The 24127-nt window shown below is 41.6% G+C and overlaps 6 protein-coding genes across 8 annotated transcripts; 2 read left to right on the top strand and 4 right to left on the bottom strand.

Moving 5' to 3' along the window:
• Positions 1–181: 181 nt before the first annotated feature.
• LOC129377803 (ubiquinol-cytochrome-c reductase complex assembly factor 4) lies at positions 182–1914 on the bottom strand. Its single transcript, XM_055057967.1, has 2 exons — positions 1734–1914; positions 182–751 (listed from the first exon to the last, which is right to left on the bottom strand). The coding sequence occupies exons 1-2, from the start codon at positions 1823–1825 to the stop codon at positions 436–438; spliced, it is 408 nt and encodes a 135-aa protein (XP_054913942.1). The 5' UTR covers positions 1826–1914; the 3' UTR covers positions 182–435.
• A 720-nt stretch (positions 1915–2634) lies between these two features.
• Positions 2635–14324, top strand: LOC129377799 (uncharacterized protein C7orf50). Of its 2 annotated transcripts, XM_055057963.1 has the most exons (6): positions 2635–2705; positions 2823–2924; positions 3206–3319; positions 11644–11831; positions 12166–12247; positions 13345–14324. In XM_055057963.1, exons 2-6 carry the CDS (start codon positions 2826–2828, stop codon positions 13522–13524), a joined length of 663 nt encoding a protein of 220 aa, XP_054913938.1. In that variant the 5' UTR covers positions 2635–2705; positions 2823–2825; the 3' UTR covers positions 13525–14324. The 2 variants fall into 2 exon arrangements, with proteins under 2 accessions (XP_054913938.1, XP_054913937.1); XM_055057962.1 differs by lacking the exon at positions 2635–2705 and having other exon boundaries at positions 2814–2924.
• LOC129377788 (G-protein coupled estrogen receptor 1-like) lies at positions 3332–5034 on the bottom strand. Its single transcript, XM_055057944.1, has one exon. The coding sequence runs from the start codon at positions 5032–5034 to the stop codon at positions 3886–3888; it is 1149 nt and encodes a 382-aa protein (XP_054913919.1). The 3' UTR covers positions 3332–3885.
• Positions 7320–9889, bottom strand: LOC129377792 (uncharacterized). The gene is made up of 2 exons (XM_055057949.1): positions 9630–9889; positions 7320–8723 (listed from the first exon to the last, which is right to left on the bottom strand). Exon 2 carries the CDS (start codon positions 8587–8589, stop codon positions 7660–7662), a length of 930 nt encoding a protein of 309 aa, XP_054913924.1. The 5' UTR covers positions 8590–8723; positions 9630–9889; the 3' UTR covers positions 7320–7659.
• gnptg (N-acetylglucosamine-1-phosphate transferase subunit gamma) lies at positions 13965–19225 on the bottom strand. The gene is made up of 11 exons (XM_055057947.1): positions 19117–19225; positions 18983–19037; positions 18840–18907; positions 18445–18499; positions 18254–18337; positions 18064–18157; positions 17154–17268; positions 17002–17084; positions 16767–16895; positions 15724–15805; positions 13965–15644 (listed from the first exon to the last, which is right to left on the bottom strand). Exons 1-11 carry the CDS (start codon positions 19181–19183, stop codon positions 15526–15528), a joined length of 951 nt encoding a protein of 316 aa, XP_054913922.1. The 5' UTR covers positions 19184–19225; the 3' UTR covers positions 13965–15525.
• Positions 19226–19281: 56 nt separating this feature from the next.
• On the top strand, positions 19282–23442 carry tsr3 (TSR3 ribosome maturation factor). 2 transcript variants are annotated; one of them, XM_055057952.1, is made up of 6 exons: positions 19282–19610; positions 20202–20391; positions 21126–21319; positions 21883–22050; positions 22662–22716; positions 23216–23442. In XM_055057952.1, exons 1-6 carry the CDS (start codon positions 19490–19492, stop codon positions 23334–23336), a joined length of 849 nt encoding a protein of 282 aa, XP_054913927.1. In that variant the 5' UTR covers positions 19282–19489; the 3' UTR covers positions 23337–23442. The 2 variants fall into 2 exon arrangements, with proteins under 2 accessions (XP_054913927.1, XP_054913926.1); XM_055057951.1 differs by having other exon boundaries at positions 20202–20412.
• Positions 23443–24127: the final 685 nt, after the last annotated feature.

Genomic DNA, 24127 nt, shown 5'->3' with positions numbered 1-24127 from the left:
ACTCCATGAAAACTAATTTACTCCTAAATATGAAGGTGTTGAATAGAGCCGATCCAAATAAACATTCAACATAATAAAGTTGATGGAAAATAAATATTCTGGGTTGGTTTAATTACCCAGCAACGACCTGCTGAGTAACTGGTAGCAGTTTCTCCATTTTGCCTCAAAACTGAGTGAGAGCTGGGTTAAACAGTTTAGTTTATTTTAGACAAATGAAATATCTAAAGTAATCAGTTATTGGCTAAATCTACTGATTACATTCGTCATGTTCAATCTGAACGCCGAAGCAAAGAGAAGCTGCTTTTCTAACAGAAACAAGGATTTTAATTGAAATTAATAACAGAATCCAACATTCATCAGACAGTAAAGGGACGGGTTCGTTAAACTTTAAATCGGTCCACATAATTTTAATAAATATCCATCCAGAGCTGAACGTCACTCCTTCCTGCTCTCCTCCTCATCTGACGTCAGGCCGGGTAAACGTTCGTACAGCTGCTTCTCCAGCTGAGTGTCGATGTCCGTCTCCGGCCTCAGGATGCACCAGAGCAGGAAGGCGGTGAAGGCCAGGCTGACGGGCAACACCTTCCACCAGGGCCGCTCGTGCTGGCTGCCCAGGGACCGGTCCACCCTCCAGGTCCGGTGGCTGGCCTTGCTGGTGGAGAACTTGATGGGTTCGCTGTTGACCGCTTCGTCGTCTGAGGGCGGTTTGGACCGGGCCGGCGCCGGGGAGGTCAGCGATAGCGACCTCAAACTGTCCAGGGGGAGAAGGCATCTCGTTAGCATCATGCTAATGCTGCTCATTAGCACCAGTTGGTCTCTTAAAACCTCCTGCTCTTTCTGAAGCTCAACAGGTGTTTGCTAATTGCTGCTGGCTAGTCTGAAGGAGCTGAGTGGGGGAGGAGCTCTGAGGTGGGTGGGGTCCACTGAGGCACTGATTGGTTGCCATGGAGATTAAAGGATTTCTCAAACATGCATTAAAGAATCAAAGCAAAACTTCAGGTTTGTTTATAACTTGAGTTTTGCTTTAAGAAGCAAAACCAAAATTCCATTAGAGTTTGTTTCCTTTGTTTTTATTTAAAGGAAGTTCTAGTCCAGTTACTGACGGAGTGTAAACTCCAACGTCTCAGTAACACCTCAGAGGAATGATAACAGCCTACTGTTTTCAGGCTTAATGATGGAAAGTTGAGTGGAAGGAAGAATTGTGGCAGAAAATGTATGTCATCCAAGTATCTGGACTATAATGTTTTGGGCTTCAGTAGCAGTCAGTCTGACTGAAGATTGTTGTTTTCCATGGGTTTAATGATCATTATGATATGCTAACAGCTCATTTTCCGAGCAGGAGAGAAGCTATTCCATAGAAACACGTCCTGGATCAGTTGTTAGCTCTGCTGATCCACCTCCTCTGCTTTTGCCGTCGAGCTGTATGGGTATGAAGACGGGCAAAGTGAAGCTTTGACTTCATGAATTCTCCTTTCCAACTCCACTGGTTTTTGGGGTCAAAGTTCAGGTATGATTAGAACCTTTGAGATGCTAACCAGCTGCTCTTAGAGCAGAGGAAACATGTATTTCTCTACATTTTGTCGGAAATGAAACGTGATTAAAACAAAAATTTGCTCAAACTCTGGTAGCAAAACCCTTTACTTTATTCAATATGTGATATTTAACTAACTAATCCTAAAACATTCAACAAACATCATGAGGGTCACTGAAGCGGCGGTCAGATTTCCACTCACCCTACGGAAGCCGACGCGTTTTTAATCCGCATTCCTCTGCCGAGGACCCTGGAGGTGAAGCCGCTGAAAGCTCGTCCTGCTGATGGAGACATGTTGGACTAATGGACATCTCCACACAACCCGCTTCTCCCGCAATCCGCGTTAGGTCATGTAACACTGCATTGTGCAACGCTGAAACGCTTCCGGGTCAGCAACGCGACTCCTGCTTCGAACCGTTCCGGGACGCCTTTCTATTTTCTTTCTTTCTGTTTTAACTTGAAATAATTTGTCCTGATTCTTTTGTAGATTTTATGAGGTGAAGTAATTTAGTTATGTTTAGTTTTTTATTCAATTATGCAACAAAATTATGATGTAATAATAATAATAATAATAATAATAATGTGATTTTGTTGTCTAAATAACAACAATATAATCTAATGCTGAGGAACTTTAAATAACCAAACTTCTCTGGAACCAACTGAAATATCTGAGAATCCTTTTTATTTTTCTTCTTTCACTAAACCACTAAATTTTTATTTATATAGCATAAAGTTTTGCAAAACTGTAGTTCCAGAGAAACTTGTCAAAACTGGTAAACTTGTTTAATAATTTTACGACAGGACCTAAATGCAGCAACTGGTTGCCTGAAACAATGTGATTTTTTTCCTTCTATCTTTTAATACTTTATCTTTTAAAGAATTGACATTTATTAATCACTTATTAATAAGTTAATTACCAAGCGATATAATTAACTAGTACCAAGACAATCCGGGTCTTTAACTTTTGTTAATTGTAAAGGATTTTACATTTAAATGTATAAAATGTTTGTTAAAAACTCTCCATACGTTTTGGTTTGACGCGATGAAATCCTCAACCAATCAGAATGCACGTAGAGACGTTTGTCCAATCACGTTCAAGCTGCCCAGGTTCGCTTCCGGGATTGGAAACGCACGTTTTCTGCTTGTCACTGTTTGATTCTCCAGAAACAACGAGGTAAGTTCAACGCTAACAGGTTAAAATGTAGTTTTTACTTTTACTGTTTACTAAATTTCCTCTCGCTGAGATTTTAATCCACGATCGTTTCGTAACATTTTGGTTTGCATGAATCAGCTGATGGCGAAAGACAAGAAAAATCCCCGCAAGGGACAAAAATCCATCTTTAATGAGGGAGAAAAAACACAAACCAAGAAGAGAAAACACGTGGAAGTGGAGGTGGGTAGAAACTTTACACTCAGTGACATTTATGTGTTTTATTGGAGTTTTATTTTATTTATCCCAAAGGAAAATTAAATGTCATATCGCATAACTGCATTAGCAGTCAATGTTGCAACGATTCAGCAGAAGCCTCTGACTGAAAACTGACAGTCTCAGCTCAGTGACACAAATGACTGGTTCTGGTTTCAACATGATGAAATATGAACAGATATATGAACACTTTGGCCAGGAATCGTTTTTCTCCATATAAACTCTTCTACTTGTTTATTTTTGTGCAGGAAGCTCCAGTTCAGATTCCATGTGTCACAAATCCAGAAAACAAAACGAGCAAAAAGGACAAAAAACTCAAGAAGAAGAAAAAGACAAGAGAAGCTGACTGGGATCCAGTTGAGGTGAGGAAGTAAAACCATCGAACAGTTCTGGTGTGTTTAGCCCAGTGGTGGCTACCGCTAACTGATAGGTTAGCCTGGTTAGCCTTAGTGCTGATCCACTCTGAACAGCGCTACACCAACAGACTTCAAAATAAGAGCATGAATATAAATGTTTAACTTGAAGTGACTTCAGTCAAAAACCAAAAAACTTCAATTAAAAGTTTAGAAAACAGCCAAATAAATTAGTGCTTTAGACTTTATGTGAGAACAATTATTTAGGGGAAGTTAAAAGTGCTAAAGAAAGTTAGCTAAAGAACCAAACATGGAAAAGCAGCTTGCAGCTTCTATGCACCATAAATCTAGAACAAAAAACTGAAAAACTGTCCTCTGTTAAAATCACTAAGGAAAGATTAGCGCATTAATTCAAAGATGCTCAGCACAGGTTTTACTTTCAGCACACATTGAGATGCCATCAACTGTTTTTTATGAAGCTTTGGTCTGGAAGCTTTGAGTTTTATTTTAAAGAAATAATTTTCAGTTTTCACATCAGTGAAAGTTCTTGCTTCCATTTCGTCCTTGAAGCTCCGTTACGTCACCAGGCTTCTGCGTCTGGTTTCCGTCAGGAGGCCATTAGAGCTGGACTTGGTGGGACTTGATGTGTCGCATGTCTGATGCTGACGTGTCGGTGCAACTGGAGCATAAATGTGATTTTCTGAAGCGAACCGTTGCAGCTTGGCGCTGCGGCTTTTCTCCTGGAGGAACAGCCTCAGCTTCTTCCGGAACGTTTTACCCAGGAAGCCGTAGATCAGCGGGTTGAGGCAGCTGTTGGAGAAGGCAGCAAGCCGGACGGCGTGGCCCGTCAGCGGGTAAAGCTCCCACAGCGTGTCGGCGCCCACTGCATCGGCGTCCACCGCGTCAGCGCTGCTCAAGAGGTGAACGCTGATGAAGACGTTCACTGGCAGCCAGCAGATGAAGAAGACCAGCACGGCGGCGGCGATCATGCGCAGCGCTCGCTGCCGGCGGGGCCGCTGCTGCAGGCTGCACCGCTGCCTCTGGCTGCGCCGCAGCACCTGCGCGATCCTCCAGTAACACACGGCCAGGATGCAGAGCGGCAGCAGGAAGCCCAGCGTCACCTCCAGCCACTGCACCTGGCTGACGTTGGCAAAGCAGAAGTTGAGTTCGCCGGAGTGCTGCACCTGGGTGATGGCGAACGGCAGCAAGGTGAGCAGCACCGCGAACGCCCAGATGAGGCAGCAGCTGCGGCAGGCGTGCGCGGCGCAGGCGTGCGCGGCGCAGGCGCCGGCGGCGATTCGGGTCAGCGCCACGTAGCGGTCGATGCTCATCCAGGTGAGGAAGAAGACGCTGCTGTACAGGTTGACCTGCTGGAAGAGGTTCATGAAGGTGCAGAGGCCGGCGTTGTCATAGTAATCCTTCTTCAGGTTGAACACCTCGATCAGGGAGTCGGCCACCAGGATCAGGTCGGCCGCAGCCAGGTTGGCGAAGTACAGGTCCGGCGCCGACAGCCGGCCCCGGGGGGCCAGGTTGACAACCAGGATCAGGAAGTTCCCCACCAGGCCCACAGGAAACAGAATCAGGGTGTAAAACCCAGACAGGAAGAGGTTGATGAGGTAAAGCTCGACGTTCTCCGGCGCCCGCTGGGTCGGGTTCGGCGGCACCGTGAAGTTCTCCGCAGCTGCGGGATCCGTGAACATGTTTATGTCCATATCAGGCTTCATAGTCTTCCTGCGACCTCTACTTGACCTTCTCTGCCTGTTGACCTCTGAAGATGGAGTCGGCTGTGGGACAGAACAGGAGATTCACACAGAGCATTGAGATCTGGGCAATAATCAATAACACCATCAATCCTGATAGATACCTGATCAAAATCAATATCATTCCCACAAGTCTGAACTGGAAGTGACGCACGCCATCTTGGTAGGCAGCGGCAGCACAAACCATGAATGAAGCGTGGCGTCGAGACCAACGCTAAGGAAACATGTCGACCAATGAGAGAGAGGAAGATACACAAACAAAATGGCTGCTGATAGAACCCAAATGAGACGGAAAACATGAGAAGGATCTTCCTCTGATCTGATGCTACGCTAACGTTAGCCACCTGGTGAACAAGAAGAGAGCAAACAGCATGGAGGAGCTTCGACTGAAATCCATGCAATCAAAACGATTTGTAAAAGACGTTGGAACTGTTTACATGAAGATCAAAACGATTTGTAAAAGACGTTGGAACTGTTTACATGAAGATCCAGGTTCTGGTGCCGAGCAGAACAAGTCGGATCGACGGAAACTTTTATCTGCAGCTGCAGAGAAGAATAAAAATGGTCGCCACTCTGCTTTATCTTTCTACTTCAAAATGAAGAAAAAACAAGAGAAACCTGAATCTGACGGTCCAGAACTTCACGGATCGGATCAGAACTCCAGATTACTGGACATGATTTCCTAATCCCAGTTTCCTCCCAAGTTCTCAGATCAATAATCAATCTAATTGGAAGCTAATCTCCTGAGTTATTCAGTTAGATTTAGTTTTTTTGGCTCAACCTTGTTTCACAAAGCAAACATCGAGAAAGAACCGGGTCAGGCCTACCTCCGGGTCGGTTCTGGACGGGACGGTAAACCCAGTGAAGCGACTGCAGGAGAACCCAGACATGAAACTGAAGCGTTTCGGTGTTTATCAGCGGCGCCGGCCAGGTCCAGCAGAACCTCCTGCTGGTTTCGGTCCAGTTGGGTCCAGTTTTAACTTCTGCTCTGGTGAAACTTCCTTTAACCGCTGAAGGAGATGGAAATACGGGCTGCGTGTTTACAGCCAACATGGACGACGCCAACATGGACGACGCCAACATGGACGACGCCTCGCCATCATTTCATCTCATCTTTTCACTCCAGACGTTTCTTCCAGTTTCATGTTACATCAAGAATTTTATGTTTATTTGAAAAGACAGGATGTAAAACCCCAGAGTTGGTCACAAACAATTAGCATAAATATTAATCTCTTCCCAAAAAAGATATTAATGATAAATAAAAAAACATTTTTTCATCTAAAAGGAGAAAATAAAGTTAGAATTACAAAGAATAAGAAGAAATTATTGGAGAAAAACAAACCAACTGGAACTAAATATGTTTATAACAGAAACATACTGAAACTAGAGAAAATACCCGTTTTGTGTTTTCTAAATGTTTTATTAGCTTTTCGTTTGTTGTGAAATAAATATTTTAATCCGCCAGCAGCTGATGGAAAATTAGATTTGTAGAGAAGCTCAGAGTTTGTTGCTGCTTCAGCAGCAATTAAATACATTTTAATGGTATTTTTTCTCTATCAATGTTTCATAATCAAAATACTTCAAACCTTTTGAATTATGCATCTAAAATTAACCAAAGTATGAAAAAAATAAACTAAAGATTTCGCTAATGAGAAAGTTAAGCTATCAGGACGTTGGCGCATTAGTGAGACCCGGTTCTGGGTCCAGCTTGTGTAACGGGTCAGCTCAGTTCCTGGAACCGGCCCGGCTTCTGGAAACAAACCGGTTTCAGGTCAGGGCTGAAATCACCGTGACAAAATGTTTCCAAGCTGCACAGATTTTTCCTGCCGTTTCTCTAAATGGGCCTTTTGTGTTCAGTTTCTAAGAACCAGGCGGTTCTGAAAGGACGGTTCTGTTGTCGGGCTTCAAGACCCGACTGGGAGTCTTTCCTTCAAAATCACGTCTGTCAAAGAAACCAGTTAACTGAACCAAGTCTGGGTTCCCACTGGGTTCATCCGGCTCCGGTCCGTTTGGCCAGAAGCTCCGGTTAATTCTGGTGAGGTGTGAACCCAGTCCAGACCTCGGACTGGGTTCGGTTCAAATGAACTCTGATTCGGTTCAAATGCATAAATGAACGGCAACTGGACCGGAGCCGGATCCTCATCAGGCTCCTGAAGAAAATATATTTACATAAAAAATAATCACAGCAGCAAATTCTGCAAATGTTCATCATTTATTTATTTTAATAAACTTTTAAACAGTAGAAAACATTTGAGATTTTTCAATCTTTCAAGAAATAAAAATAAAACTGCAGGCATAGAAACTCACATCCAGAGTGTTTAATCTTCTGATTCTGCTTGGATCAGTTTTCCTAACAATCGATGTGAAAATCTAAATGTAGAAATTGACGGCCTTGTTGAAACCCAATGGAAACATAAAAACATGGAAAACATGAAGTTTGCATCATAGTTCCTTTAAAATCCATCGACGGAGCGGCGGCGGTCATCATCGCTTCCGTAAACAGGGCGCGCTGTGACGTCGGCGTTCTTCTTCTGCGCTTGCGGTTTGCAGAAACGGGTTTAAAAAGATGGCGGCCTCAGACTACATGTCCTACAGCGTGTCTGTGATCTCGATGTGCGGCGCTATGATGTTCCTGTTGGGCTGAGCGCGGCCGGGCCTCCGGCAGCAGTCCCGCAGCTGCCGCAGCGCCCCCTGCAGGCTCTCCCGGCTGGGCCGGTGCAGCAGCAGCACCAGCAGCAGGCTGAGGCTGCTGCCAGAGAACAGGACGCACTCCGCCACGGTCAGGAAGGCCCGCTCCAGGTGGCTGTCCTGGACCAGACCGGCCGCCCGCAGCAGCGCCGCGCAGTGGAACAGCTGGCAGAGGAACACCAGCACCGTGACGATCAGGAAGACCGGACCGTCCTCCGAGCCCGACAGGAAGCGGCCTTTGGATCGCCACTGGCGGACGCAGCCGCTGACCAGGAGTCCAACCTGCAGGGCGTAGGGAACCAGAACCGCCAGAGAAAGCTTCGCCGCTGCGTACGCGACCCCGGCCGGGGCCGGATCCATGACGCAGTCCGGCCCCGGCGGCAGGCCCCGAATCCCTGCCAGCAGCAGGCTCACCGCCATCGAGGTCAGCAGCACCAGCGCCGCGCAGACCGTCGGCTTCCGCAGCGGCGCGTTGGACGGCGGGTCCAGCGTGAGGACGAACGCCATCAGCACCAAGACCAAAACTCCGCAGAGAGACGCGGCGTTGACGGCGAAGGAGAGCGCGGCGCAGCCCAGCGGCGAGTTCGGCATGTATTTGGGTCGGTGCGCCACGATGTGGAGCGACAGGAGCAGCAGCAGCAGCTGGAGGCCGCAGAAGACCCAGAGGAGGCAGTCGAGCCAGGCCAGCCGCCGCTGGGCCCGGAAGGTCTGGACGAAGCTGAAGACCACGAAGCAGCCGGCGCAGAAACCCAGCAGCGCCACGGCGCTGTACACCTGGTTGGTTCTGGAGGTCAGGCCGTCGGCGGCCGTGATGTCATGGACTACGTCCATGTTGGTGGTTCCTGAGCTGGAGTCGGTGGTGATGAAGGTGGTGATGAAGGTGGTGTTAAAGGTGGGGCTGGTCGGGTCGGACTCAGTGGTCGGTCGGACTCAGTTGTCGGGTCGGACTCAGTTGTCGGGTCAGACTGGAAGGAAACAAAACCAGAGATGGCGCTGAACCGATTAATCGTGATTAATCTTCGTGATCGTAAAACGTTTTCTCTGTTTTTATGATGAAACTTGAACTGAAACGTGATGTACAAATAAACTCAATTGATAAATCAATTATTTAACTAATTTAGTAATCAATCAGGTTTATTTGTATAGCACAAGGCTATTCAAAGTGCTTTAAATCATATTTAAAGGAACTCAGTGTTTCAGCTGCTTTGCAGTTTTATGCAAGTTTGTTCACGATTTATACAAACTCTAAAAGAGGAAACCTTTCTTTCTTTTTCTTTCTGTTTGATTACATAAAAAAGTTTTTGGTGGCTAATCAAAAAATCTACACATTTCTGACATCCAATTAATAGACAGAATAATCAATTACTAGTTGCAGCTATTATCTGATTAGTTGTGGTTTATTGATTGAAATAATCAACTAGTTTAGTAATCTTTTAATCATTTTTAATGTTTCTATTTTTGATTTTTATGGCTTAAAAAAGTGAAAGTAGTTAACTGAAAATATGAAGAATGTCTTATGTTTGATTGTCACAGTAATAGATTAATTAGAAGAATAGTTAATTGAACAGTCAGTTATTCTGACAGTCTCTTAATAATCAATATAACAACCAATATTTTGACAATTAATAATAAGAATAATTGATAGAATAATCAAACAGTCCGACTTATCAATTAATCATCAAGATATCTGATTTGTGATCGCTGGCTGCGGCTGTAGGTGTTAGCATGAGTTTGACAGTAACTTCCTCCTCTGGTGAAAACAGAAACGTTCCCTGAAAGCTGTTCCCCGCTGTTCCCCGCAGGACGTCTCCTTCTCTTCCTGAATCGGGTGAAAACTAATCGGACTCTGATCAGGAATCGGTTTCACTCACCATGTTTTCGCTCCTCGTCTTGTTGCCTGCTAGAAAAGGGTGTGCAGCTCTTCAGATGATGCTGGTGGCATGGCAGCGTCTCTTTGCAGTTCCCCCGCTAGCATACTTTCAGAATGACTTCGGCACCATGTGACCTAAACTTCTCCTCCCTTTGGTTTGCCATCATCACAGCTGAAACACACGGCTGGCCTGTCCAGACGCGAGAGCAGGCTTTGCTTTCAGAGAGTCTGCTGCAGAGACTCAGGAAACCCACACGTCACAAAAAGTTGGGGGATATTTTTAGCCAACTCAGCGTTTCTGTGCTGAATGTTGCCAGATGTTGAGAAACAAGCAACCAGCTCTGCATGCATGCATTCACACATTTAATGGAAGAAAGGAGGCTATAACTGAAGTTACAGAGCCAAATATCGACCATTTATCCACTAATCAGGACATCAGAATGGTTTAAAGCGCCAGTATTCTGTAAAATCCAGTTTTTATCTTTCCATCATATTTTAATGTTTTTCTCTCACTGAAAACAAATCTGGAGTTTTGCTTTCATTTTTTCATGCAAGTTTTAAAAAAAAATCCTCAAATCTCCATGGCAACCATTCAGCTGGTGGACCTAGCCCCGCCCCCAGGACCCAGCTCCTCCCCCACTCAGATCCTTCAGACTAGCCAGCAGCAATTAGCAAACAGCTGCTGAGCTCGTTATAGGAGCTGCTGCTCAGAGCAACGCTGGTAAAAACATCAAGGGTTAATAGAGGAGCCATGTTGGGATGACTTCCTGGGGGCGGAGCTTCAGACGGAGCAGGAGTTCTTAAAGAGACAGAGGCCCAATTTGAAGACAATAAATCAGAAAGTAGCATTTATTTCAAGTCATTTTTGATAAATAGGGAAAACCCTGAATAACGTTTTAATTCTCAGGTTTTTAATGACATTTTATTTTTACATGGGCATCATTTGTAAGTCCCACAGAAACCTCCAGGCTTTGTTACGGCCCTGCATTCGGCTCCACAACTCAGACTTTTTGTCTTAAAGATTACAATGGCATGTAGCCGTGAGTCTGCCTGGACATGTTCGTTGGTGTTTCTTTTCATGTTTATCCTGCAGCCCAGATTAGTTTGATGGTCGCAGTTCAGTTTATTTTATTATTTTAAAAAAGCCCAAAAGCAACTCATTAAATTTCCAAGTGACTTTGGGAGGAAATCAAGCCACAGCGGTTGGTGACTGCAGCCCGGCGTGCTGCAGCCCGGCTGCGGCGCAGCAGCGGCAGGAAACGGCCCTCTGAGCTGCAGCGCAACAGGAAGTGATTCAGACTAAGAAAGGGTTTGTTGTGCTTTGGAGCCACAAAATGGCATCGTTTGTTTTTGCTTCCAACTTTCAGAAACAGAATGAATATTTATTTTTTGCGTTTCCAGAGCCTGTCCTGCTGTTTAGAGATCATGTCATTTAAAACAGTTTTTCTTTCAGCTTCGTGTTCAGTCAGCATCCCTGGAAGCAAAACATCTGAAAGGATATTTTAAATATAAAAAGCATAAATAAGGATTTGTTTGATTAAATACAAATGTTTTATACACTTTATATTACATTTAAATAACTTATTTATTTTATTTTTTATAAAGATTAGTTTTTTTTACAAATCCATTTAATGAATTATAATATTACTGAAAGCCTGTTTGTTTCAGAAACTTTACCACTAAATTAATGAACCATATATATTAGTCATGCACAGATGGATGTTTTAACGACTTTATTTCTGTGCAGTTACAGGTAATAAAAACACGACATTTAAAAATATTAAATTACATTAAATCAATAAAAAACTCAATAAAATCAGAAATGTGGGATTAATACAAAATTAAAAAATACTTTATTCATCCCAAAAAGAAATTAAATAAAGGTTATTTACTTTTCCAAAGAAGTGATCGGCGAACACCGATCCGATACCGATCGATGGCTGATCGGATCAACACCAGTGTGAGTCTGAATGCTTTAAAAGAGAAATGAGTCAAATCTCTGTCCTCCATGGCAGCTTCCTGAGGAAGATGGAGATCCTGAAGGACCTTTGACCCCTGAAGAGAAACGAGTCCTGGAAAGGAAGCTGAAGAAAATCCGGAAAAAGGAGGAGAAGAAGAAGCTGAAGGAATCCGGACAGGCCGACGCAAAAACCGCAGAACCCGGTCCGAGCGCGACCCAGCAGGCCTTAGACTACCTCACACGGTACCGAGGAGCAAACCGGGCTGTGATTGGTCAGATTTATTTGTTTCAAACAGGGACACCAGAACGAAATGGAGCTTTTAAGAGTTTTTATTCTTTTTTCCTTCCTGTTGAAACTAAAACCTGGAGCTGTTTGTTCTGTTAGAGGCCCGTTCTGTATGATATCAGATCCGTTTGTCTTTTTAAAAAGATGTCTATTTTATTCTACTTATTTGCTGTCAAGTGTAGTGATGCAAGTCAGCCGAATTAAAATGCAGTTCATACAAATGAAAGTAAAAGATGTTTGTGGAGGCGTCGTGTCGGAACCTGCTGATCTGTTTCTGTTTGTGACCTGCAGCTGGGCGCAGAACCGTCCGGCCTGGAAGTTTCAGAAGATCCGGCAGACCTGGTTACTGCAGCACATGTACGACTCCGAGAAGGTAAAAATAACCCCATCTGCAGCCCGGACCGCTGCAGGCGCTGAACTCCACTTCCTGTTTGCTTCAGGAAATGAGCTCATCTCTAGAACTTCCTCTGAAAGCTTCTAAATAGTTTATAAGTTACATTTGTTTTTTTACAGGGGCGCTATTACTCAAAATCAACTATTTTGATCTTTCCATCGGGTTTTAATGTTTTTTCTTCATCAAAAACAAATCAAAGTCTGACTTTGATTCTTTCACGCATGTTGGAGAAATCCTTTAATCTCCATGGCAACCATTCAGCTGTCCAAAGAGCCTGGGAGGACTTAGCCCCGCCTTCACGGCGGAGCTCCTCCCCCTCTCAGATCCTTCAGACTAGCCAGCAGCAATTAGCAAACAGCTGCTGAGCTCATTATAGGAGCTGCTGCTCAGAGCAACGCTGGTAAAAATGTTAAAGGGTTAATAGAGCAGCCATGTTGGGACAACTTCCTGGAGGCGGAGCTTCAGAAAGATCAAGACCTTAAAGAAACAGAGCCCCAATTTTAAAACATTAAATGACAGTCAATTTTTTTCAAGTCATATTTGATATTGTCAACTTCCTTAAATAATGACCAAGTCATTTTGTGGCCAAAAGGGATTTCCTTTTTTGTTCAAAAATAATTTGTTTTAAAACCAAAACGAATCATTAGGCCCGTCACGATAACAAATTTTTCTGGATGGTAAATTGTTCCAGATGTAATAAATTATAATTTTGTTGTTTTGTGACCATTCTCTATTAAAATAATGAGAATAACTGCATAATAATGCAAAAACACATTCTCAAATGTAAAAATTTTAAATGTCCTAAATAAATAAAACACAAACAAGTGAAATAAAAGAAATAAAATTATCCCTAAAAACAAAACATTTGATTGAGACCAAAACATCAGGCTGAAACTTTTATCATGCAAGTGGAAATAATTGAGATTTTTTAAAATTAATTTTGCAATTAATTGAGTTGTTTGTTGTGGCAAACAATTATCAATGTTGACTGATATGTAATATTTTTAAAAATAAAAAGCTGTAAAATATTTCTACATTAATCAAATCTGAAAGATAAACTAATTCCCTTCCTTCAGGTTCCAGACGATACATTTGTGGTTCTGCTTCAGTATTTGGAGGGAATGTTTGGACGAGCGAAGGAAACGACGGTCCAGAAGGCCTTGGTTCTGGTGGAGGAGTCCGGGAAGGCGCCGCAGGACGTGTCTGTCCAGCAGAGGGCGCAGCGGGCCAGAGAAGTCATCCAGCTCTTCTCCTGACCCTGAGGGACTCCTGCACTGAAACGAGGCAGGAAGAGACCGAACCAAGGCAGCAGGCCCCTCTACAGCAGGCCCCTCTTTAGGGGCCTGCTGCTTCCTGTAAATAACATCCAACATGATTTTCTGTGCTACTAAAACCCAAAAACAGAAACTCTTCCTCATGTTTGCAACATTTTGAATCTCTGACTACTTTCCAAAAAGATGATTTGAGTCTTCCAGACGTTGTTTTCACGATGAGGTGGACGATTAAAAGCTGGAAAAGCAGGAATGTTTATGGTTGGGACGCGTTGGGACACGTCGGACCTGTAAACAAGTCCGACTGACACGACGCTGTAAAACTCGCTGCGTTATTTTAACTCACCTCAACCACAACAAGCTGCTCAAACAACCTTTTATATACAACATGTCATCTGTTCTGATCAGAAATTTACACACATTCATAACAGAAAAGAAAGCCACTTTATTGTAATTTTTTTTTTTACAAATTTTCTTAAACATTGTTTCTCCCATGAAGAAGAGTGAACAAACTCACTGCTTTATTTTGATTCTTTAAAAAAAAAAAATCAAGTGTAAATTTGTTGAAAATGTTTTTTTTTTATCATAATAGTTTTTAGTGCAGCATGTTATTAGGCAGTGGGGTATGGAAATCCAGAAGTGCCACAAATAACTACTTTTATACATATTCTAATTTACTGAATGATTTATCTGTTTTGAAAACAGATTTACATACTTAGCACAGCTATAAGCGGCATATTTATTTGATGTTTCTTATAATAAATCATTTTCTTTTTTGCTATGAACTGACTTTAGAGTAAATCATTTCACTGCTTTGTTCCTTTATGAAAAATCAAAAGTAAATTTATTCACACAGGATCAGGGATGTACATTATATACTCAAGTGTACATTAATACCACTCCTGATACTTGAAGCTGTTTGTTTTGTAGTGTTTAGTTTAACGTGGTATTAGGCAGAGTTGTATGGAAAGCTAGAAGTGCCACATATCACCACTTTTACCAAGCTTCAGGTTAAAAAGCCGCACAAAAAAGACACCTTTTTATGACTTAAAATGGTGTAAAACACAGAAAAAATCCTTTCAAATTGCTGCTTCTTATGACGTTTCAAGATTGCCTTCTGAACTCCAAGAATTATGGCATTTATTGAGGTTATTGAATGTTGCATGATAGTGAGGAAGACGACATCAAAACTGTTACTCAATTAAATGCGTTTGATTACAAGCGTTTCCTCGAATGGGAATCTCCTCAGATCAAGGGACTTTTCTACTTAGAGGACTTTAAGACGTCTCGGAAGAAGATGTTCTTCACCCTCCGACACTCTGGTCTTACATATCCACCAAGTGAACAGGTCATTGGCTTCTAAAAGGAATTCGCTAATCTAAAGAACGTTTAAAACGTGACGGCTCCAAACGATATGAAGCTCCTACTGAATTCAACTTCTGCATCAAGCCCACCAAGAATCAAAGGCCAAGTTAAGGATTTAAAGATCATTTGCGCTGAAACTGAAGAAATGTGAAAATGTGCCACAAATGTGCCAAAAATTTCTGCTTTCAGATTGTTCAAGTGCGGTTGGCAGATTAAGCTAAGTATTAAAGGGAACATATCCCTTTAATACAGACATTATCTAAATAATTGTATTAATACAAGAACAAAGTTGGAGTAACATGAGAAAAGTCATAAGGAGCAACTTAAGTCATAAAAATACAATAAAGTTAGAATAACACAAAAGTTGAAAAACTAAAGTCACTTTGTTGTTCAATTTTTACCCTCATAATATTATGACTTTATTCTTGTAATTATAAAAAGGACATATTGCATTTTTTTTTGTCTTGTTTTAATTCCAACAATGTTGCACATAACATAAATTCACAAGTTAAAGTCCAAACTGCATCCAAGTCCTCCAAACATGAGGCTGTTTTCTGTGGACCTCAGAGGCTGAAACTGACCGGAACTTCAGAAAACAAACCAGAAACCCTGAACTTCCTGTTAGTGACGCAGAACTTCCTGTTGGTGACGTAGATCTTCAGGCTGGTCTACGAGGCCCGTGTCTCCTCTCAGGTGTTGATCGTTAGCCGGTGCTGTCGTTGCCCCTTTCTCCTCCTCATCTACCACAGAAAACAGGCCTGCTTCAGTAAAACCAAGACATTGTTGCATTAATCAGGCTGGTGATGTTGACAGACGTACTTGGCTCCGAGTCAAAGGGAATATTGTTCAGGGTGAGCAGAGCCCGCAGCCTGGCCAGCTCTTCACTCTGCTTCTGATAATCCTGCCAAATACAATAAATATCACACTTATATTAACATAACCAGTATGAGGAATGCGATTAATGAACTAATCTAAACTTAACTGATCTTACTGTTCGACAAACTTAACTGATATGCCGCCATTTTATGTTTTCTCTTGTAATCTTTCCGTAGCATAAAGAGCTAAATGTTCCATAAGATGCTAACATAAGATGCTAACGCTGCTCCGTCTGCAGCACCTCGGCTGAATGAGCGCTATTAAGTAAATTAGGTTGGCACCGTAATGCAGCTTGACGGGTGTTTATATTTTAGAACGGAACCAAATACAGTGCATTTTGAATCGAACGCCTGTCCCTGTTCAGCTTCTCTGCGGCCTCCGCCATCTTGTTTCAACTGGGTCTGCCGTGACCAGCCGCGCCCTCTGCTGGAAGGGGACGAAACTGCAACACCAAAAACTATTAATAGTATGTGATTGGTTAATCGATTGGAATCAGCGTTCTAATAGTCCTGGATTTTTCATTATAAATTGGTTTTATTTCGTTGTGACTTTTCGCTCCTCTAATTTATTTAGTTTTAATTAATTTAAGAGTAGGTTTGCCAGTTATTTTTAAATATTGTACCAGTACTTTGGTTAATTTCCATAATTTTGTATTGTAATTATGTATACTAAGGTTGGGTAATAAGAAGATATAAATTTCAAAACATTTTGCCATTTTGTGGACGAGAGTAGCACAGCCAGTACGGAGTGCTGTAATTTGCCGGTAGCTGAAAAACAGTGTTAATTATATCTATTTTTAGTATGTTTTAGTCTTTTTAAACGTACAGTACAGTTCCAGCTAGTTACTTTTTCCCACTGATTTTCATTTTAATTTTAGTTGACAAAAATGTTCTGAATTTCAGTTTTTGTTAGCTTGTTCATTTTAGTTACAATTTTAACCTGATAAATGGTTAATTGTAAATTGTTTGCATTCCTAATCAGCATACTTCTTCGCATTTCTGTAAGGAGTTGTGTTTTTCTGAACGTGTTTCAGCCTCTGGAACAATCTCTGTCACTTTGTTGCTCTTCAGGAGTCCAGCATCCTCAAAAACGTCTCTCAGAAGGTTGTTGTAGCCCTGCAACAAACAGAAACATGAGCAGCACTCAGTCTGGTGGGTTTAATCTGGAGTTTCATGTTCAGGCGGGTCAGAAATGTTCTGTTTTTAATCTGCTGCTTCCTACCTGCTCAGTAATGAGGCCGTCGTAGCGAGCCTGCTCCACCTCGTCCCATTCCTTCTGCAGCTTCTCATTCAGGGTGGGGTACACTGCAGACCAAACACAGTCGCCATTATGATATGCACAGCGGTATGGAAGGCGAATTTCCCCAGACGTACCCAGCAGCGAGTGTGGATGGCAGACGAGCGGCGTCTCAAAGGTCAACGAGTAAATGCAGGTGCTGGGCTCCGACACCTGGACCAGTTTGCTGCTGTTGCTGCAAACCAGAACCACCTAAACAAACACGACCCCATCTTTAGTCAAGGGTTCTTTCCTTTACCTAAATCCAGCTATAGCACTTCCCCAGGGCCAGTCCAAGCCGTTTTGGGGCCCCGAGCAGGTGTTCATTTGGGGCTCCATACCAACATGTCAACTCCAAATGTTTTATCATTTCTAGCGATTAAAAAAAAAAGATACAAAAGATTTACGCCTCATTAGAACTGAAATATATTCTCTTTAAAATGAGAGTTTGTAAAAGTAGACTATTACTAATTGTGAATTTTCATCTGGGATTATTAAAATATTCAATTAAATTTAATTCAAATGCACCACTAAAACAGAAACAATCAGAGCCAGGAAGAGGGTCTTATTGCTGTCAATCACTCGCATGCTCGCCAGCTGCTTGCTCTTTTCTTATTCTGCTATAAACATCAAAGCTAGTTAGCATAGCCACCTGGGGTAGAGGAAAAATGATTTTCCTGTAACTGTAAGTTGATTCTTCACCATTAACTCAGCGGGTTCATGAGATTAATTAACAGCGTTAAGACCCTCCTCCTGGCTCTGATTGGTTGTTTTCGGTGCATTTCTTCAGACGGCAATAGTAGCTCAGTGAAGAGATCAATGTTTTCACAGATTATCTGTCTTATATTACACTGTCACAACATGGTGACAGTTTTATCAAACTATTTTCGTAAAAGTTACATAGTGCAGCTTTAAGGAACCAGGGTTGGTACTGACGAGTCAGCTGGTTGGTCAGAGGAGGAAAATGGTTATTCTTTGGTGAAGCAGAAGAATAACTATTTTAAGCACCTTTGTTTCTCTGTTTCTGGTTCCACATGTGTCGCCGTCTCTCATCCACATGCCTGTAAAAGTATTGTTGGTCATTTCCCACTCCTGCCAGATCCTACCAGAAATCAACAAAGACCCACAGAAACACTTAAAAATAAGAATTCACAAATTAAAACCTCTAATGAAAGCATCTGTTTTGGTGTCATTTTACCCCAGTATGCCGCTGTAGGCGTTCCACCTGAACGACTGCTCGTGCTGAGTCACGTTGTGGAAGGGACAGAACTCGTATTTATACCTGCAGAAGAACCAGTTACAGGTGTGTTGTTGGTTCTACATGTAATCAGATGTGAAATGGATCAAACACATGCATCCTGCTTCTTCAGGTCAGGGTGTTTCACTCACATCGATTCTATGAGACTGAAGCACTTTCCTGCAAGACGATAAAGATGCGCCGGGCCTTTAAGAGGATATTACTACAGTTAATGATGAGATACAGATAAATTTCAGATTTCAAATCAATAAGCAATGGTACATGGTTACTGGAAGTAAATATCCCATTTCAGGTTATGAACAGGATTTACAGCAGGGGACTCGGCACACATCCCTGAGGAACACCAGAAAGGACGAAGTAACCGCCATTGGGGAAGTCCAGGGAACCGAAGGATTTCCAGAATTACATTTAATTATTTTATGGTGAATCTTTGGAGGTTAAACATAAAATCTAACTTTGAGTTTATGGTAGCTGTTTCTAAAGTGACCAGGCTTTAAGACCTTTAAATGAGATCATGTCTCCTTACCAGACACAGGCGCTGGAGAGACTTTGGGCTGCAGCCTGTTTCCCTGCGCCATGAACGGGTTGTTCAGCCTGAAAACACAGAGAAACAGTGAAGATAAATCAGCAGCACAAAACCTGAGACATTATAGACATTAATTCACCAACCCGAACGTGTTTGGCTCCTCCACAATCTTCATTTTCCCAGCCAGTCCGAGGCTGACTGGATGGAGAAAAACAAATTGATGATCAAATAAAAGTCCAGTTGTTTGTTTACTAAAAATTAAGAATGGAAAACTCACCGAAAAGCGAAACACAAACAAGCCATGTCCTCAATAAAACATACACTGTGCTATTTAAACTCCACATGATATATCTTTGGATGAATAATCGCTACATTTCCGGTTTCTCTGTTTGTTGTGTCAAGTGATCAGTCACGTGAGCCTGAGCGCATGCGCAGTGTGGTCAGGCTACAGTGTGGCGTGTTTCCGCCATGTAAAGTGAAAAGGAGGATTAAAAACTTAAAATTGAGAGGAGATGTTTGGATTTCTGGAAGTTTAATGAGCAGATGGAACTGAAAACCTTTTCAGGAAAGCAAATTTAGAGTCCGCGGCTCGCCAGGAAGCTGCTTAGTGTTGATATTTTAGCGTCTGAAAATAGATCCCAGGCTGCAACATGGGGCGAAAGAAACCAGGCAAGTTTGTGCGACCGGACAGCAAAGGCAAAGATAAACGGCACAAAATGAAGGGAAAATCACTGGAGACGTTCACTGAAGAAATGCACTCTGCTTTGGAAGGTAACCAAAAGTGTGTTTCACGTCTCATTTATGCACTCGTATCATCACTGATTATTTATTTTGTTGAAAACTAACAATCTGTATCAACTAAAATAACTGATCACAAGTTAATTTCTTGCAGAAGTTAAGAAATTGACATGTTTATTTTAAACTGTGAAATAAATGAAATAAACAAACAGTTTACTATTACCCTGATATAAATAATCCCACTGAAGCTGGTACTTATTTATAAATATTAAGGAAGTATTAACTATTTCAAGTGTGCTAAGATATTTGCACCAAAAAAGACCAACAATACTTGGTAAGATTTTGCAAGGTTTTGTTTGAAAACAAAATTACAATAATTTGTTATTTTCCTTCCACTTCCACAAACTGTTGCCATTAAATAGTTATGAAATTAACTGTTTAATGGCAATAGTCAGCTTAACAAGATACTATTAGATTTGTACATTTTATGACTTTTAAAATTTTTTTTAGATTACAACATTTAAAATATGAATTAGATTCCCAGTCATACAGTGATCTAGATGTTATTTGTGGTGAAGCGAAGCGTTCACTGCGGACTCTTCTGGCTTTGCTCCACCTTTCCAGCCAGCCTCCACCCAGAGGAGGGAGCGGACGCTCCGCAGGTGAAGCTGCCGTGTCCCCTCGCCATGTGGGAGTTGGGTCACTGCGATCCCAAACGCTGCACCGGCAGAAAGCTGGTACGGAAAGGCTTCGTACGCAACCTGCGCCTCAACCAGCGGTTCAGCGGACTCATCCTGAGTCCCATGGGAACCAAGTATGTGACACCAGCAGACAGGTATGCAAATCAATAATGATCTATACCGCGATAGACGGATGACCAATATTAATACATAATTCAAATCAAATTTAGTTTGAGGTTTTGACACTGTGCTTCATGACTGCTAAAAGATCAGAGAGAACTGGATAAAACAGGAAAAGTCACACCACCAGTTTGGTTGTATTTCAGATATTTAAAAACTAATCAATAATTATCAATATCAACTGATATGAAATCCTTATCAGATTTTCAGCCACGTCGTCCAGCAATACTTCCTCATTGATGATCTGTCTCTCAGAACGTTCAACTCTCTGACATTTGCACTGATTAGTACAAATATATGAACCAACTGATCCAGAAGGCCGGTAACGTCGTTGGAGTGGAGCTGGACTCTGACACAATGAAGGATCCTGTCCAAGATGCAGGCCGTCTTGGATGACGAGTTTCATCCTCTCTGCAGGCTGGAGACTCATTTCGTTAAAGTGAACCACAGAGCGAGCAGAAAGTCATTGCTTTACAAGTCTGTGCTAATTATACGTTATCGATTAATATATTGCATGTGATTGTTTATTTCATTCTTTGTTTATATTTATTCATTTTGAAACTATCAAAATGAATATATATATAATTTACAAACTTTGTATTTATTACCAAGGACAGAGTAGCTTTCAACAAATAAGCAATTTCCTCTTGGGGATCAATAAAGTCTATTCTGCTCTATTCTATTACAGAGAGATTGTGGCTCAGAATGGCCTGGCTGTGATTGACTGCTCCTGGGCCAAACTGGACGAGACGCCGTTCAGTAAGATGGTGGGCAGCCACCCCAGGCTGCTGCCGTACCTCGTCGCCGCAAACCCAGTCAACTACGGCAAGCCCTGCAAACTGTCCTGTGTGGAGGCGTTCGCCGCCACGTTCGCCATCGTCGGTACGAGTTCAGGCTGCGGTGATCAACCGGAGGGCTGAAACGATTAATCAGATTATTAAAATAATCATCAACTAATAGGGCTGCAACTAACATGATTAATCATGATCAGACACAATTAATCCGAATTAATTGATTGAAATAATTCTCAACTAATCTACTAATCAGTTAATCATTGACTGGAGTATACAGACTCAAAAACAACATATTCCAAAATATAAGGCAAAACTGTATAAAAAATATAAATACATTTTGCACTTACAATAAGAATACCTTTATCTAAATCTGTTTTATCTAAGTGGCAGTTTTAGATTCACCAAAGGAATGCTGCAAATAAAATGTTTTCACTCTTACTTAAAAAAGTAATTGTTTGTTTGCATCTTTTAATGTACCTAGTAAGTTAAATTAGAAACCTGCAGAATGTTCCCATTTTTGAGCCGATTAATCAATAGAATAATTGATAGACTAATTATTAGCGGCAGCCTTGATTAAAACAGGACTGACTGTTGCATCACTGGAAACGTTTTCGCTCTCCATCAGCTGCAGCTGTTTGTGGTTTGCTGCAGGGTTTGAGGAACTGGCGGTTCTCCTGCTGAAGAAATTCAAGTGGGGGACGGTGTTTCTTGAACTCAACAGAGTTCTTCTTGACCGCTACGCTGCGTGTCGCTCTGAGGAAGAGCTGCTGTCTGTGGAGAAGGAGTTTCTCACGTCCAAACCGGAAGAAGAGGAGTTTGGTAAAAAAACAGGGGAAATTATTTATCTCAGCCTTTTTACTGTTTCTGTGACTTTAAATATTTCCTATTTATTGAAAAGCATGAGTTTTCTGAAGAACTAAAGTAATGTTTTATGTTTAAAATAACATTTTAAGATTTCACTTTATTCAATTAATAAAGGAGGCAAATTTATTTTTTTGTCTTCCCATCATGTTTCAGTGTTTTTCCTTCATCAAAAACGAACCTGGACTGTTGCTTTGATTGCTTCATGCATGGTTCAGAAATCCTTTAATCTCCAAGGCAACCATTTAACTGTTAAAACGCCTGAATTGACCGAGGCGCAGCTCCTCCCCCACTCGGCTCCTTCAGACTAGCCAGCAGCAATTAGCAACCAGCTAGTGGAACTGCTGAGCTCATTATCGGAGCTGCTGCTCAGAGCAGCGCTGGTACAAACATTAAAGGGTCAATAGAGGAGCCATGTTGGCATGACTTTCTGGAGGCGTTGAATTACAAAGTCAATTTTTTTTATTTATATTTGATATGTATATCATTTAATTTTGCTATAAAATGGTGGTGTGTGCCTGGAAAATGTTTAGAATTTGTAGTAAAAAGTTGTTTTGTTTTTGTTACAGACCCATTTGATGTTAACTCTGGAGTGGAGTGTAGAAATCTCAACAGACCTCTGAGGTAAACGCTTCATAGCGTTAAATAAATTCCGCTTTAGCCACAAACATGTTAAAGTTTAGATAAAATGTGTGTTAAGCAGTGGAGAAAGTTGTGTGATACTACTGGAGCTTGATATCCTGACCTGCTACTATTATTGGTTTTTATTTGGTGCTACAGCAGAATAACGTTTGGTTAAGCTGCTACCTGAAGCACTCCACACCAAGACAATGCAATAAAACCTGATAGTGATGATGTTCAGGAGGATAAAGACCCGCCTCCTTCTTTTCATCTCGAAAACTTGAGAAAGTTCTGCCTTAAATGTGTTTTTAGTGATAGAGATATAAACAATGCTGGGTCACTTCCTTTTCTTATGTAACATAACTGCTCTTCTCTGGTTTTGTTTTGAAATTTAAGCCTAAGCCACTTTAAGTGGAAAGTAACTGTATTTTTTCCGAGTATTTTTAGTTGGATTAAAAATCCAGTCTTAGTCCTGACATTAAATCGTGATTTCTGTGTTTAGTGTCGCTGAAGATGATGATTCCAGTGAAGACAGCGACGCATCAGAAGATAACGAAGAGCCTGACAACACAAAACTCAACGGGTCGACACTTTCACAGCATCAAGATGAAGAAGACCAATAACGTTCTCCAGAAAAGACGAGAAAATCTCCTCATTTTTATTTGTATAGTACATTTGGAATACTGTAAATAAATTAAATTAAAGATACAATAATTTTCAAACCATGAAGCTATTGTGTGGAAAATGGAAAATGTATTTTTTTGAAGCATGTAGAAACCATGTAGACCTTGGATGGGCAATTCCAGGCCTTAAAATTGACCTGGAATTCCAGCTGTGTTGGTCCTGCAACTCGGGTCCAACACAGCTGCATCAAATCGCTCAATCACCTCCTAAGTGCAGTCTTGTTCTCCACAGTCCTGCTAATGACCTCATTATTTGACTCAGGTGTGTTGAAATAGAGACACATGGAAAAAATGGAGGGGACCGTCCTTCCAGGCCTGGAGTTACCCACTACATAAACTACATGAGACTGTAAAAGTGGATTATTAAGAAAAAAACATCAAATCCACCAGGATTTTCTCAGTTCTGTTAATAGCAGCAGTGAATAAATCACCAAAATTTCTTGACTCATTAAAAACCAAAACTATTTATAGCGAGTTGTATCAACTTTCTTATGTGGTTATGAAGCTAATTATTCCAGATTTCTTGGGGTATAAAGCTGAATGTCATCTGCATAATAATAGAATATTTAAAACCATTTTTGATTGAAGTTTTATTTGAATTGTATGTGTTGAATAAATGCCAATTTAAAAGTTTTTTATGCATCTGGATAACTCTAGGAGTGGTCCAACTCAGGAACTAAATTATTGAGACTTTAAATGTTGATGAGATTGATGTACACTAGTAGGATTTT

The sequence above is a fragment of the Poeciliopsis prolifica genome, unplaced genomic scaffold, assembly GCF_027474105.1.
Source record: "Poeciliopsis prolifica strain line A6 unplaced genomic scaffold, Auburn_PproV2 SCAFFOLD049, whole genome shotgun sequence".
Classification (NCBI taxonomy): domain Eukaryota; kingdom Metazoa; phylum Chordata; class Actinopteri; order Cyprinodontiformes; family Poeciliidae; genus Poeciliopsis; species Poeciliopsis prolifica.
This window is presented reverse-complemented; position numbering and strand designations above follow the sequence as displayed.